Source organism: Oncorhynchus tshawytscha, linkage group LG17 (assembly GCF_018296145.1).
Source record: "Oncorhynchus tshawytscha isolate Ot180627B linkage group LG17, Otsh_v2.0, whole genome shotgun sequence".
NCBI classification, from domain to species: Eukaryota; Metazoa; Chordata; class Actinopteri; order Salmoniformes; family Salmonidae; genus Oncorhynchus; species Oncorhynchus tshawytscha.
The window spans coordinates 11,685,524-11,699,302 of record NC_056445.1 but is presented as its reverse complement, the minus strand read 5'-3'; the positions used below and the strand labels follow the sequence as shown (position 1 = coordinate 11,699,302).

The window sequence follows — 13,779 nt, the reverse complement described above, 5'->3', positions numbered from 1 at the left end:
GAGGCAAGGAGAGGACTCGAGGAGGATATAATTGAGATTCTCCCACGGAATTACTATCCTGCTATGCTGAATCGTGCACCGGGGTGAAGTTATTCCATCAAGAAGGGACAGGACAAAACAGCAGGTAGAAAACATTTTATATATCCTTTTTTAATCCAAAACATGGTCAAACCTGAAAATACACATCTAAATGTGTTCAAAACACCATGGGGACAACAGGATAAAATAGTCACCCAGGAGTAGAAAGCACATGATGGACGCCACCACAGACTGATAAAGGTGAACCAGTGACTATTTCATAGTAAGATCTCGACAAGGACCAGGTTCTGCTTTATTTACAGTGAATACAAAAATAAGGCCTTACTTACAGAGAGACATCCATGTCCTGGGTGAGTAGCGAGGAGACTGCACTGAAACACTAGTCTACTCAAGTCTGCGTCATTCCCTATAGTGCACTACTTAGGCACTGTATTCCCGATACAGTGCCCTTGTTTTGCCCAGGGCACTTATATTAGGGCATTGGTCAAAAGTAGTGCACTACAGGGAACAGCGTGCCATTTCAGACCAACACGTAGGTAAGACCTCAATTGCATTATCCTCGTGTCCTCTCTCCTGCCGTCATTCTCACAACCCATTGGAGGAGAAGGTCAGATGGGCGGGACTTTTGGCTTTCTTATCCAATGGGTTTTGAGAAGGAGACGAGGAGCGAAGAAGCGAGCCGTATGCAATTGAGATCTTCCCATAGTGTACTGCTACTCCCCATAAACTTGAGTCAGCCTCTGAGGCAGTTGAACTAGATGCCATATTTGCTGCTCCACACTCAGTGAAAATAGTGAGGGGAGGAGAAGCAAAGTTAACCTTCAGGAATACTACCTAGTCAGTCACGTGCCATTTGTGAACCTAAATGACTGGAGAGGGGCATTGTTGCCTCCTGACGGGACTAACCATTAGAGCAGTGCACACATTTTCAGTGATCGAACAGTAACTGGTAATTGATGGGAGTTATAAACTGATATTCTGTAAGCCTAATACTATGATGGGAAGAAGTTACATGTCGACATTGACCACTTGCAGAAAGCGAGCATATCTGACCGAGATGGTGAAAAAGAGACAATACCTTCACCTATGAGCACTTATAGAAATATGCAGGGCCTAAGGACTTGGAAGAGTGTGCACTCCTGCAGAGGCAGGGTCTGAAGACAAATGGCAGGCATAGAAACCTTCCCCCACAGTACCTCCCCCTGGACCAGGCAGACAGTGTTTGTGACTTCCCTTAGCCATGGTGACAGACACATTCTGTCTTGAGATTCAGATAGCCTACACCTTTCAAACTCAACTCCGGACCTCAAAGCCAGTTTCAATGCATTGTTTTTGCCCATTTTCCCCATCAGTCCCTGATTTAGACCTGGGACACCAGCTGGGTGCAATTACTGATCAGGTAGAACAGAAAACCAGAAGGCTCCGGCCCTCGTAGGGTCAGAGTTGAATACCCCTGGCCCACACTACACAGGTTTATAGAGGGGATTGACGTCACAAGGAATACAGGCCTAGTCTTCATATTTACTGTTGTTGACGAAACACCTTTACAAATGTATACAGTGCCTGGTGAAAGTCTACACACCCCTAGCAGTCTTCGCATTTTGCAGTCTTACAATTCCCTATAAAAAAAAAGGGAATACATTGGATTTTTCCCCCTGCCGATCTACAAAACCGTCAACATTTTCAAAGTGAAAGAAAAACGAAAGAACATTTTCGAAATTCATTACAAATACAATTTTTTTTTTTTTTTTTGTCTTGATTGTGCGCGTCCTCCCACCCCAGAGTTCATACTTGGTGGCCAGCAAATATCTATAGAAATGGAAGTAGATTTAATGACCTGGGCATGAGGAAAAAGTGCAAAAGAGAGGATCGGAAAAAGCAGTATTCTACCTTCAGGCAAACACTGAACAGACTTCCCCACCTACACTATGCAACAGTAGGGGCACTGCCACTGTTCTGAAATACGCATCGAAGTGAACTAAAGTAACTTCCTACAGCAAGAACTCGCTAGACAGAAGTCAAATTCCTGTCTGGCAACCACCACATTTGCTCTAAAGACCACCGTCGTTTTCAGATCAGGAAAGACAAAAAGGAGGAGACGAGGAGAAGATGCCACTTAAGACTATTGAGATGCAGCCCATGTCAGTGACGACCCTGTAGTGTGTCCATCCTTGACAGAATAGAAGAACACAGCGCAGTGGAACCAGCGATATTAAAAGAAGATGGCTGGTGCCATATGTACATTTCTGTAATGTACATATCATATAGAAACATTGGAAGAAGTGTGAAACGAGAGAACCACCGGCAGAGGACCCTTGAAAATACTAAGCATCGTATTAAGAGCGCACACGTCACCTGGCAGGTAAAACACTATAGCTTCAGTTCTTTTAGTAAGGGGAGACTAATAATAAATAATAAAATATATGTACACATTTTCAACAATAACTATGATTATAATAATACTTTTTCAAATTGACATACAAATATAATTTTGCTCAACGTTTGTAGCTCTACTCTGGTCAGTAAGAAAATGAAGAAATTATAAATTATTATACATTTTTAAAAATCCAACACCATCCTTTTTTCCATTTAGGGTGTAGGTCCTGACACTCTGTGTCGCAACATTTGAGACGAATAGTAAAAACAATCCTGGATAACCTGAATTGTTCCTATTTTGCAAGCCATTTCATGAAAAAGTGTCGGTATGAAGTCTTCCCTTGTGTGACAGACAGGTTGTTGTGTAGCCTCCAGGAGGAGAGCAAGTGCACTTTGAACTCTGGCATGCTGGAGAGAAGGGTGTGTGTGGTGAGGAAGGGAGGTCTGCTGGGGCTGTCAAGACAGGTCTGTCTGAGGAAGTTTTTGGACATGGGAATTCCTTCCTGGTCACCTGACCACACAGGAACAGGAAGCTACAACAACAAATGTCTAAATGCATGTAGAGTGGTGATGAAGATGCCAAACTAAAGCAGGTTCCCTTTTCAGAGGGCAGTTTGTGATGATGAGTGTCTTGATTCATGGAGACTACCTCTGCAAAACCGCCCATTGGCTGATAAATGTGTGGGCGGGGTGACATCACTGTTCAGAGGTGCAGGACCCTGTGTTACTGACATTGGGTCAAAGGTCACAGATTCTAGTCCAAGCAGCTGCCCAGCATTCTGTCCATGTCTCCTGTTATTGTCAATGATGCAACTTGGACTGCAAGAGGAAAGAGAGAAACAGGGGGAGAGGAAGAGCAGAGGGAAGGCAAGAAATGGAGAAAGAAAGATACAAGTTGACAGTCAAGCCCATATCCAAAAACGACATCAATCTGTATAATCCGTGACAGCAAAAATAAATTTGAGGCAGGCTATTTGTATTTGAGCCAAGCTAACTTGAAGCTGTCAAGTGAGGTGAATTACCATGTGAGTAACCAGGTGAGTTAGGTGTGTTTACCTGTCGAGGTGACTCGGGGCCTGAGGCCAGAAGTCCAGTGCTGTTCCTCCTGAAGATGCCGTCCAGCCCTGCTGCTGCTTTGGTCACCTTACTGGGCTTCCCTCCTCCTCCGTACGCACTGGGGCTCCTCCTCTTTCTCCCATCCACCCCTCCTCCGTGGGCCAGGGGGCTGGGTGGAGGCAGGGGGCTTTGGTGGTCCGTAGTGAGGGGGTAGGGTGTGGTGGTGGTTAAGTCAGGGTTGGAGTACCAGTCCTCGGCCCTGACCCCCACCTCACTGGCACTGTGTCCTAAGGTCTTTCTCCTACCACTAAGGGGGGGCAAGCCAGAGCTGAGCATGGGGGTGGGAGTCAGAGTGTGGTAGCTGCTGTTGTTCCCCCTGAGAGTGTCAAAACTAGATGGAAGGGTGGTCCTCCTCTTCTTGGCCGCGACACCAGTGGCCCCTGGGGGCCTGATGGGTTTGGTGGAAGTGCCGTTACGTGGTTTCCCTAAGGCGGAGACAAGGGCCAGGGAGGGGTCCCTGATGCCAAACAACCCTGCTGCTGATGCATTCTGGGGGAAGGCTGTGGAGTAGGATCCAAGGGAGAAGGCTCCGTTGGTGGAGGGAGGGAAGGAGGGGGAGGAAAGGGGGGGAGGAGGGGTGAGAGAGCTGGGGGAGGGAGGGCTCTCAGCAGCCAGGGGCACCTTTCTGTAACACAGCAGAGGACAGAGACAGGCAGAGCGTTAGGAAAACCAGAGCCATAATGAAATACTGACCTGTAGATTTACAGGGGTTCAGAGACATTTCTGTCTAGAATATAAGCTGACGTCCTATTCCAGAGCCTCAGCAGATCCAGGTCATACTAACATCTGCCATTCCACACCTATTAATAGTGTCTATGACTCTCTGTGTGTCTTCCCTAGACAGCTGAACCCACTTTCTCCATAGGGCATCTCAGAAGTCTTAAGCTGGATGTAAATACATTGGAGTTTGTCCCAGAGCCCCAGAACACGGGCCGACAAATCATTTAGACTGGTACAACAACAGACGCACACTTTCCTCACCTCCACATCTGAGCGTTGACATGTTTCTCCACCATGCAGTGCAACGCCAGCCTCATCCTGTCCCACCGCCGGTCAAACACATAGTGACCACGCCCCATCAGCCTGCTGTTGAACGCACAGCACTGAAACACGGAGGGAGGGGTTAACACAGTCGGAGAAAAGAGATCAAATCAGCCTGTATGGATGGGCTTCAAGCTAAGGGGTGTAACGGTTCACCAAACCCATGGTTCGGTACGCATTGAGGTTTTTAGGGGTCATGGTTCGGTTTGGATTTCGGGACAGCGGGAAGATTAAATGCCATTCACAATGTTCAGCATTCACAATGTACAGCATTCACAATGTTCAGCATTCACACCATGTTCAGCATTCACACAATGTTCAGCATTCACACAATGTTCAGCATTCACACAATGTTCCGCATTCACACAATGTTCCGCATTCACACAATGTTCAGCATTCACACAATGTTCAGCATTCACACAATGTTCCGCATTCACAATGTACAGCATTCACAATGTACAGCATTCACAATGTACAGCATTCACAATGTACAGCATTCACAATGTTCAGCATTCACACAATGTTCCGCATTCACAATGTACAGCGTCACAATGTTCAGCATTCACACAATGTTCCGCATTCACACAATGTTCCGCATTCACACAATGTTCCGCATTCACACAATGTTCCGCATTCACACAATGTTCCGCATTCACACAATGTTCCGCATTCACACAATGTTCCGCATTCACACAATGTTCAGCATTCACACAATGTTCAACATTCACACAATGTTCAACATTCACACAATGTTCAACATTCACACAATGTTCAGCATTCACACAATGTTCAACATTCACACAATGTTCAGCATTCACACAATGTTCAACATTCACACAATGTTCAGCATTCACACAATGTTCAGCATTCACACAATGTTCAGCATTCACACAATGTTCAACATTCACACAATGTTCAGCATTCACACAATGTTCAGCATTCACACAATGTTCAACATTCACACAATGTTCAACATTCACACAATGTTCAGCATTCACACAATGTTCAGCATTCACACAATGTTCAGCATTCACACAATGTTCAACATTCACACAACATTCACACAATGTTCCGCGTAACAATGTTCAGCATTCACACAATGTTCAGCATTCACACAATGTTCCGCATTCACACAATGTTCCGCATTCACACAATGTTCAGCATTCACACAATGTTCAGCATTCACACAATGTACAGCATTCACAATGTACAGCATTCACAATGTACAGCATTCACAATGTACAGCGTCACAATGTACAGCATTCACACAATGTTCCGCATTCACAATGTACAGCGTCACAATGTTCAGCATTCACACAATGTTCCGCATTCACAATGTACAGCGTCACAATGTTCAGCATTCACACAATGTTCAGCATTCACACAATGTTCAGCATTCACACAATGTTCCGCATTCACACAATGTACAGCATCACAATGTACAGCATCACAATGTTCAGCATTCACACAATGTACAGCATTCACACAATGTACAGCATTCACACAATGTTCAGCATTCACACAATGTTCCGCATTCACACAATGTTCCGCATTCACAATGTACAGCGTCACAATGTACAGCATTCACACAATGTTCCGCATTCACAATGTACAGCGTCACAATGTTCAGCATTCACACAATGTTCAGCATTCACACAATGTTCAGCATTCACACAATGTTCCGCATTCACACAATGTTCCGCATTCACACAATGTTCCGCATTCACACAATGTTCCGCATTCACACAATGTTCCGCATTCACACAATGTTCCGCATTCACACAATGTTCCGCATTCACACAATGTTCCGCATTCACACAATGTTCCGCATTCACACAATGTTCCGCATTCACACAATGTTCCGCATTCACACAATGTTCCGCATTCACACAATGTTCCGCATTCACACAATGTTCCGCATTCACACAATGTTCAGCATTCACACAATGTTCCGCATTCACACAATGTTCAACATTCACACAATGTTCAACATTCACACAATGTTCAACATTCACACAACATTCACACAATGTTCCGCATTCACACAATGTTCCGCATTCACACAATGTTCAGCATTCACACAATGTTCAGCATTCACACAATGTTCAACATTCACACAATGTTCAACATTCACAAATGTTCAGCATTCACACAATGTTCAACATTCACACAACATTCACACAATGTTCCGCGTAACAATGTTCAGCATTCACACAATGTTCAACATTCACACAATGTTCAGCATTCACACAATGTTCAACATTCACACAATGTTCAACATTCACACAATGTTCAACATTCACACAATGTTCCTGGCATTGTCTGTCGTGACAGGATTGTTATGTCGGGCCTCTCAAGTTTCCACTCTGACGCTGCGTTTGTGACCATGTGGGAGGTGGGAATTCACCAGTTGGATGCGTTTATGTGATTTGAACTCACTGAGAGACGCAGATTGGCTAATGGCTAAACTAAAAGTACAGCTATTATACAGTTCCAAATCCACATGAATAGATTATTATTATTATTTTTTTAAAGCAATGTTTCGTTGTCGTATTGAACTGCTGAAAATGCTGTTAGGGGTCATTTCCTTAGTAGGTGACGTCAAAGGTCAGTATGTGGGAGAAGTGGGAGCTCAGGAGTTTCCCACTAGTAATAACCAGTTGGAGGGTCGTTCGAGTGGCAAATTCCCACTTCCATCTTGGTAACGAACGCACCATGACACTGCATCCTTCAGTGCCAGATACGCACTTGTGGCGCTCATAAAGGGGGCGTTTCTGTGGCACGGTACATCTCCCACTCCAGGGTAATGCGATGTGATGACACTTAAGTGCCAATTCATTGAACACTTTGGTTTTTGTATGCTTATATAGAGCGGGTGCTACCGGTTTGCTGAAATGGGTGCAAGAGGGAAGTTTGTTGTGTGGCTCGAGCACTATCACGAGGTGCTGAAACCCTCTGTTCTCAACCACCGAGAATAGGCACATATCCGCGGCTATAAACCGAAGACTGTAAAAAATATAAACATAGCCTACCTATCGCTTGGTCAGGTCAGAATCTGCTGCCAAGGGCTGCTTGCATGCGGTATACTGAGGTGATGTCAACATATTTGAGGTGTTGCCAGCTGCATAAGCTATTCTCGTTGAGCGTGGCGACATACTGTTAACGTTTTACCCACAACTCTATGTCCATCGCTGTTGTAATCTACTAGGAAGCTAAAATGTTCCCAAACGGGAGATTTAAACGATGGAGGATCCTCCAATTCTGGTTTATCGACCCCACCATAAAACTAGTTCCCCGGCTACGCCTCAGAAAAGAGCATTTTCAAATGCCCCAATTAAGATTTTAATTTTGATTAACAAGCGCATAGCTTGTTTTAACAGAATAGCCTGAAATGTTGTTTTTCCCATTAAGATTTACTCAAGAGGTGTAGGCCTGTAAACACAGCGTACGTATCATATCTTCTGGCGCCAACAGAGATGGTCGCTTCGTTTCGCGTTCTTAGGAATCTGTGCAGTATTTTGTTTTTTTATGTATTATTTCTTACACTGTTACCCCAGGAAATCTTAAGTCTAATTACATACAGCCAGGAAGAACTATTGGATATAAGAGCAACGTCAACTTACCAACATTACGACCAGGAATATGACTTTCCCGAAGCGGATCCTCTGTTTGGACCACCACCCAGGACAATGGATCGGATCCCGGCCAGTGACACAAAACAACGGCGCCGCAGGAGGGGCAGGAGAAGCGGTCTTCTGGTCAGGCTCCGTAGACGGGCACATTGCGCACCGCTCCGGAGTTTACTACTCGCCAATGTCCAGTCTCTTGACAACAAGGTAGACAAAATTCGAGCAAGGGTTGCCTTCCAGAGAGACATCAGAGATGGTAACGTTCTTTGTTTCACGGAAACATGGCTCACTCAAGACACGCTATCGGAGTCGGTACAGCCACCTGGTTCCTTCATGCATCGCGCCGACAGAAACAAACATCTCTCTGGTAAGAAGAAGGGTGTGAGGGTATGCCTTATGATTAACGAGGTGTGGTGTAATCATAACAACATACAGGAACTCAAGTCCTTTTGTTCACCTGACCTAGAATTCCTTACAATCAAATGTCAACCGCATTATCTACCAAGGGAATTCTCTTCGATTATAATCACAGCCACATCAAGCAGACACATCGATGGCCCTGAAAGAACTTCATTGGAATCTATGTAAACTGGAAACCACATATCCTGAGGCTGCATTCATTGTGCTGGGGATTTTAACAAGGCTAATCTGAAAACAAGATTTTATCAACACATCGAATGCGCTACCCGGGCAGAAAGAATCCTGGACCATTGTTACTCTAACTTCCGCGATGCATACAAAGCCCCGCCCCGCCCTCCTTTTGGAAAATCTGACCACGACTCCATTTTATGCTCACAGCCTATAGACAGAAACTAAAACAGGAAATGCCTGTGCTCAGGTCTGTTCAACGCTGGTCCGATCAATCTGATTCCACGCTTCAAGATTGCGTCGATCACGTGGACTGGGATATGTTCCGCATAGCGTCGGACAATAACATTGATGAATACCCTGATTCGGTGAGCGAGTTTATAAGCAAGTGCATCGGTGATGTTGTACCCACAGCAACTATTAAAACCTTCACCAACCCATCTGGACAAGAGGAATACCTATGTAAGAATGCTGTGCATCGACTACAGCTCAGCATTTAACACCATAGTACCCTCCAAACTCGTCATTAAGCTCGAGACCCTGGGTCTCGACCCCGCCCTGTGCAACTGGGTCCTGGACTTCCTGACGGGCCGCCCCAAGGTGGTGAGGGTAGGAAACAACATCTTCACCCCGCTGATCATCAACACTGGGGCCCCACAAGGGTGGTACTCCCTGTTCACCCATGATTGCATGGCCATGCACTCCTCCAACTCAATCATCAAGTTTGCGGACAACACTACAGTGGTAGGTTTTCATTACCAACAACGACCAGACGGCCAACAGAGAGGAGGTGAGGGCCCTCGGTGTGTGGTGTCAGGAAAATAACCTCACACTCAACATCAACAAAACAAAGGAGATTATCGTGGAATTCAGGAAACAGCAGAGGGAGCACCCCCCCCTATCCACATCGACGGGACAATAGTGGAGAAGATGGAAAGTTTTAAGTTCCTCGGCGTACACATCACGGACAAACTGAAATGGTCCCCCCACACAGACAGCGTGGTGAAAAAGGCGCAACAGCGCATCTTCAACCTCAGGAGGCTGAAGAAATTCATGTCGTCACCAAAAACACTCAAACTTTTACAGATTGCACAATCAAGAGCATCCCATCGGGCTGTATCACCGCCTGATACAGCAACTGCTCCGCCTACAACCGTAAGGCTCTCCAGAGGGTAGTGAGGTCTGCACAACGCATCACCGGGGGCAAACTACCTGCCCTCCAGGACACATACACCACCCGATGTCACAGGAAGGCCAAAAAGATCATCAAGGACAACAACTACCCGAGCCACTGCCTGTTCACCCCGCTACCATCCAGAAGGCGAGGTCAGTACAGGTGCATCAAAGCTGGGACCGAGAGACTGAAAAACAGCTTCTATCTCAAGGCCATCAGACTGTTAAACAGCCACCACTAACATTGAGTGGCTGCTGCCAACACACTGACACCGACTCAACTCCAGCCACTTTAATAATAAAACATTGGATGTAATAAATGTATCACTAGTCACTTTAAAACTATGCCACTTTATATAATGTTTACATATCCTACACTACTCATCTCATATGTATATACTGTACTCTATACCATCTACTGCATCTTGCCTATGCCGTTCGGCCATCGCTCATCCATATATATTTTTATGTACCTATTCTTATTCATTCTTTTACACTTGTGTGTATAAGATAGTTGTTGGGGAATTGTTAGATTACTTGTTAGATATTACTGCAAGGTCGGAACTAGAAGCACAAGCATTTCGCTACACTCGCATTAACATCTGCTAACCATGTGTATGTGACCAATAAAATTTGATTTGATAGCCTATAGGTTTAGTGTTTACATTTTGTAATATTTTTATGTATTCATTCCTGTTCACAGTGCGGACCGGACTGAGGTCTCCGTACCGAACGGTTCAGTACAAATATGCGTATCGTTACACCCCTACTTTTTTACATTTTTAAATGTAACCTTTATTTAACCAGGTAGGCTAGTTGAGAACAAGTTCTCATTTACAACTGCGACCTGGCCAAGATAAAGCATAGCAGTGTGAACAGACAACACAGAGTTACACATGGAGTAAACAATTAACAAGTCAATAACACAGTAGAAAAAAAAAAGAAAAAAAGAGATTCTATATACATTGTGTCCAAAAGGCATGAGGAGGTAGGCAAATAATTACAATTTAGCAGATTAACACTGGAGTGATAAATGATCAGATGGTCATGTACAGGTAGAGATATTGGTGTGCAAAAGAGCAGAAAAGTAAATAAATATAAACAGTATGGGGATGAGGTAGGTCAATTGGGTGGGCTATTTACCGATAGGCTATGTACAGCTGCAGCGATCGGTTAGCAGTACAGCGCCCTTAACCACTGCTCCACCCGGGAGGCCCTTCTTTGGATGTTTTTGTTCTAAAAACATTATTTTGTCAACAGTAATGTCCATTAACATGCTTTCTGCAATGAAAGTGCAGTCTCTTCCTAGTCCCTGTTTCGCTACCAGGTCTCACTCCCTTTCCCCACCAAGTCAATGGACAGGTGAATTCTGATAAGCGCAGGCATACAGCCACTGATCAACATTTCAAAATGTAATTTTGGGGGAAAACAAAGTTGTTAAAAAAAAATAGGACATTCTCAGCTTTATGTATTTGTTCCTCAGCTCTCAATATTGAGGAAATAACAGCACTTTACAGACAGAGTATGTGATTGAGATGATGCGCTGACGGATCGTGCCGTTTGCAGTCAATACATCAAGTCGTCTATTGATGCCTGCCAATGGAAAGTTTTTGTTGAGGCATTACATTTACTGTTAGGCCAATTACATGGCCATCTAGCAACAATGTCATATATTATATATATATTTAGGGTTAGCAATATATGTGTTTTGAGTTCTTACTTCCTCAGGTGGTGAATTATGTATCATATTGCCGAGGCCAATATGCACCCAATTTTTTTTTAAATAAAATAAACTGCAGCGCCAGCTGTGCCATCAGAGACTCTGGGTTCGCGCCCAGGCTCTGTCGTAACCGGCCGCGACCGGGAGGTCCGTGGGGAGACGCACAATTGGCCTAGCGTCATCCGGGTTAGGGAGGGCTTGGCCGGTAGGGATGTCCTTGTCTCAGCGCGCACCAGCGACTCCCGTGGCGGGCCGGGCACAGTGCGCGCTAACTAAGGTTGCCAGGTACACGGTGTTTCCTCCGACACATTGGTGCAGCTGGCTTCCGGGTTGGATGCACGCAGTGCGGCTTGGTTGGGTTGTGTATCGGAGGACGCATGACTTTCAACCTTCGTCTCTCCCGAGCCCGTGCGGGAGTTGTTGCGATGAGACAAGATAGTAGCTACTAAAACAATTGGATACCACGAAATTGGGGAGAATTTTTTGGGATTTTTTTATAAAAAATAAAAACATCCAAAGCAACGTTGTATAGCATATTCACCGAAAATTACAGATGTAAACAAAATGCGCTGGTAAGAGGGCAATGTCCGAGTCGGTAGTTTTCTGTTTATCTTCCTAGCTCTAGGGAAGGGGTTGATTTCAGTCGGGGTGTTAGACAGATAAGGGAACGTTTTATAAAGGATTTACTTTATAAAGTCCTTTATTAGGTTTACAGATATTTTAGAAGCAGCTGAAATGTAGCAATTACTTACACACCCTATGTACAAATTATACATATTTTTGCACATAGCTCCCTTAAATGTTAAATGTTGTGTAGACAACGCATTTAACCTACATTTCTCCTGTAAGTGACCCTGGAAAAGAGCGTCTGTTAAAAGACTAAAGGTACATACCCCCAGCGGTCGAGGGTGGTGAGGGGAGTAGTGGCAGGATGGTCGGTCTCCGTCTATGCCTCTGTCAGGGTCCTCCGGTGTTCCTGGGTCGCCCTCATAACTGGACAAACGACCGTCCCTGTCCTCTCCTGCCCTCTGCCAGACAGGGGCTGGGGGGTCCTGGGTCGAGGCTGGAGGGACGGGGGTGGAGGATAGGACAGCAGCGCCCCCACCACCTGGTACCCTGCACACAGGGTAGGGTGAGAGAGAGAGAGAAAAAGAGAGAAAGAAAGAGGAGAAAAAGTGAAAGGTAGAACATTTTTAGAACTTGACACTAACATGAAACGAACAAGCGTCAAAATCCCCTTGTTTCACTTGGATTCATTTGGATTCTGGATTCTGCTATCAACAGTAGTTTACATCACCCCCTAGTGGTGTGAGTTTGAACTGAGTGATTTAAAAAATAATCCAATCAAAGTTCATTGGTTGCGTACACAGATTTGCAGGTGTTATAGCAGGTGCAGCAAAATGCTTATGTTACTAGCTCCAACAGTGCAGTACAATGTCTTGCAAATATGCAACTTTGGTCTAACTTCAGTCTAATGCTCCTACGAAGCAAACACAGCATCTTTATTGAACAAATATCCATAACAAGTATACGATTCCATTGAATGAATAGAAGCTATACATTGACTTTGGCCTCAGTGCTGCCCCCTACCTGGGTGTGTGTGCATTAGCCAGCCGCAGTTTGAGAGTGGAGACGGTTCTGCCATTGTGGCAGTGGGGGGGCAGGGTGGAGGGGGTAGTGTCATTGGCAGGGCTGCTCTGACTGCCCCCCTGTGACTCCCTCCTCTGCCCTCCCTCCTTCTCTTTCTCCTTCGCTCTGCCCTTGTGTTCCGCCAGGAGGATATCAAACTCTTTCTGCCTGCCTGGGACGGCCCGCCGGTGGATCAGGGAGTGAGTCTGGAACACACACAATATAATAACAAAGAGAAGTGGGCATAAGAGGGCAATAAAAACACATTTAAATGAGACTTCAAATGTAGCTTTCCCTGGTATCAAGGAAAATAAAGCACACAAGGCAAAATAAAGTAATGCGAACTGATGGTCAGAATAAGCTGTGTAGCCAATGGGAAGTGAGGTTAGAGGTCAGTGTGTCTCACCTTGCAGGTGAGTGATCGCGTGCAGGACCGTTTGCTCTCCGGGTCCTGGACTCCACAGTGCT

General features: G+C 45.2%; 1 protein-coding gene across 2 annotated transcripts in view; it reads right to left on the bottom strand.

The window, feature by feature from the left end:
* Positions 1-120: 120 nt before the first annotated feature.
* Positions 121-13,779, bottom strand: part of atxn7l1 (ataxin 7-like 1) — a 33,031-nt gene continuing 19,372 nt past the window's right edge. For both annotated transcript variants that reach the window (XM_024377008.2, XM_042300184.1), the window contains 6 exons: positions 13,718-13,779; positions 13,273-13,517; positions 12,576-12,798; positions 4,513-4,634; positions 3,472-4,156; positions 121-3,234 (listed from right to left, as the gene is read on the bottom strand). The exon at positions 13,718-13,779 is cut by the window's right edge and continues 21 nt beyond it. In XM_024377008.2, coding sequence (XP_024232776.1) covers positions 3,217-3,234; positions 3,472-4,156; positions 4,513-4,634; positions 12,576-12,798; positions 13,273-13,517; positions 13,718-13,779 — 1,355 coding nt within the window. In that variant the 3' untranslated portion in view covers positions 121-3,216. The remainder of the gene's footprint in view (positions 3,235-3,471; positions 4,157-4,512; positions 4,635-12,575; positions 12,799-13,272; positions 13,518-13,717) is intronic.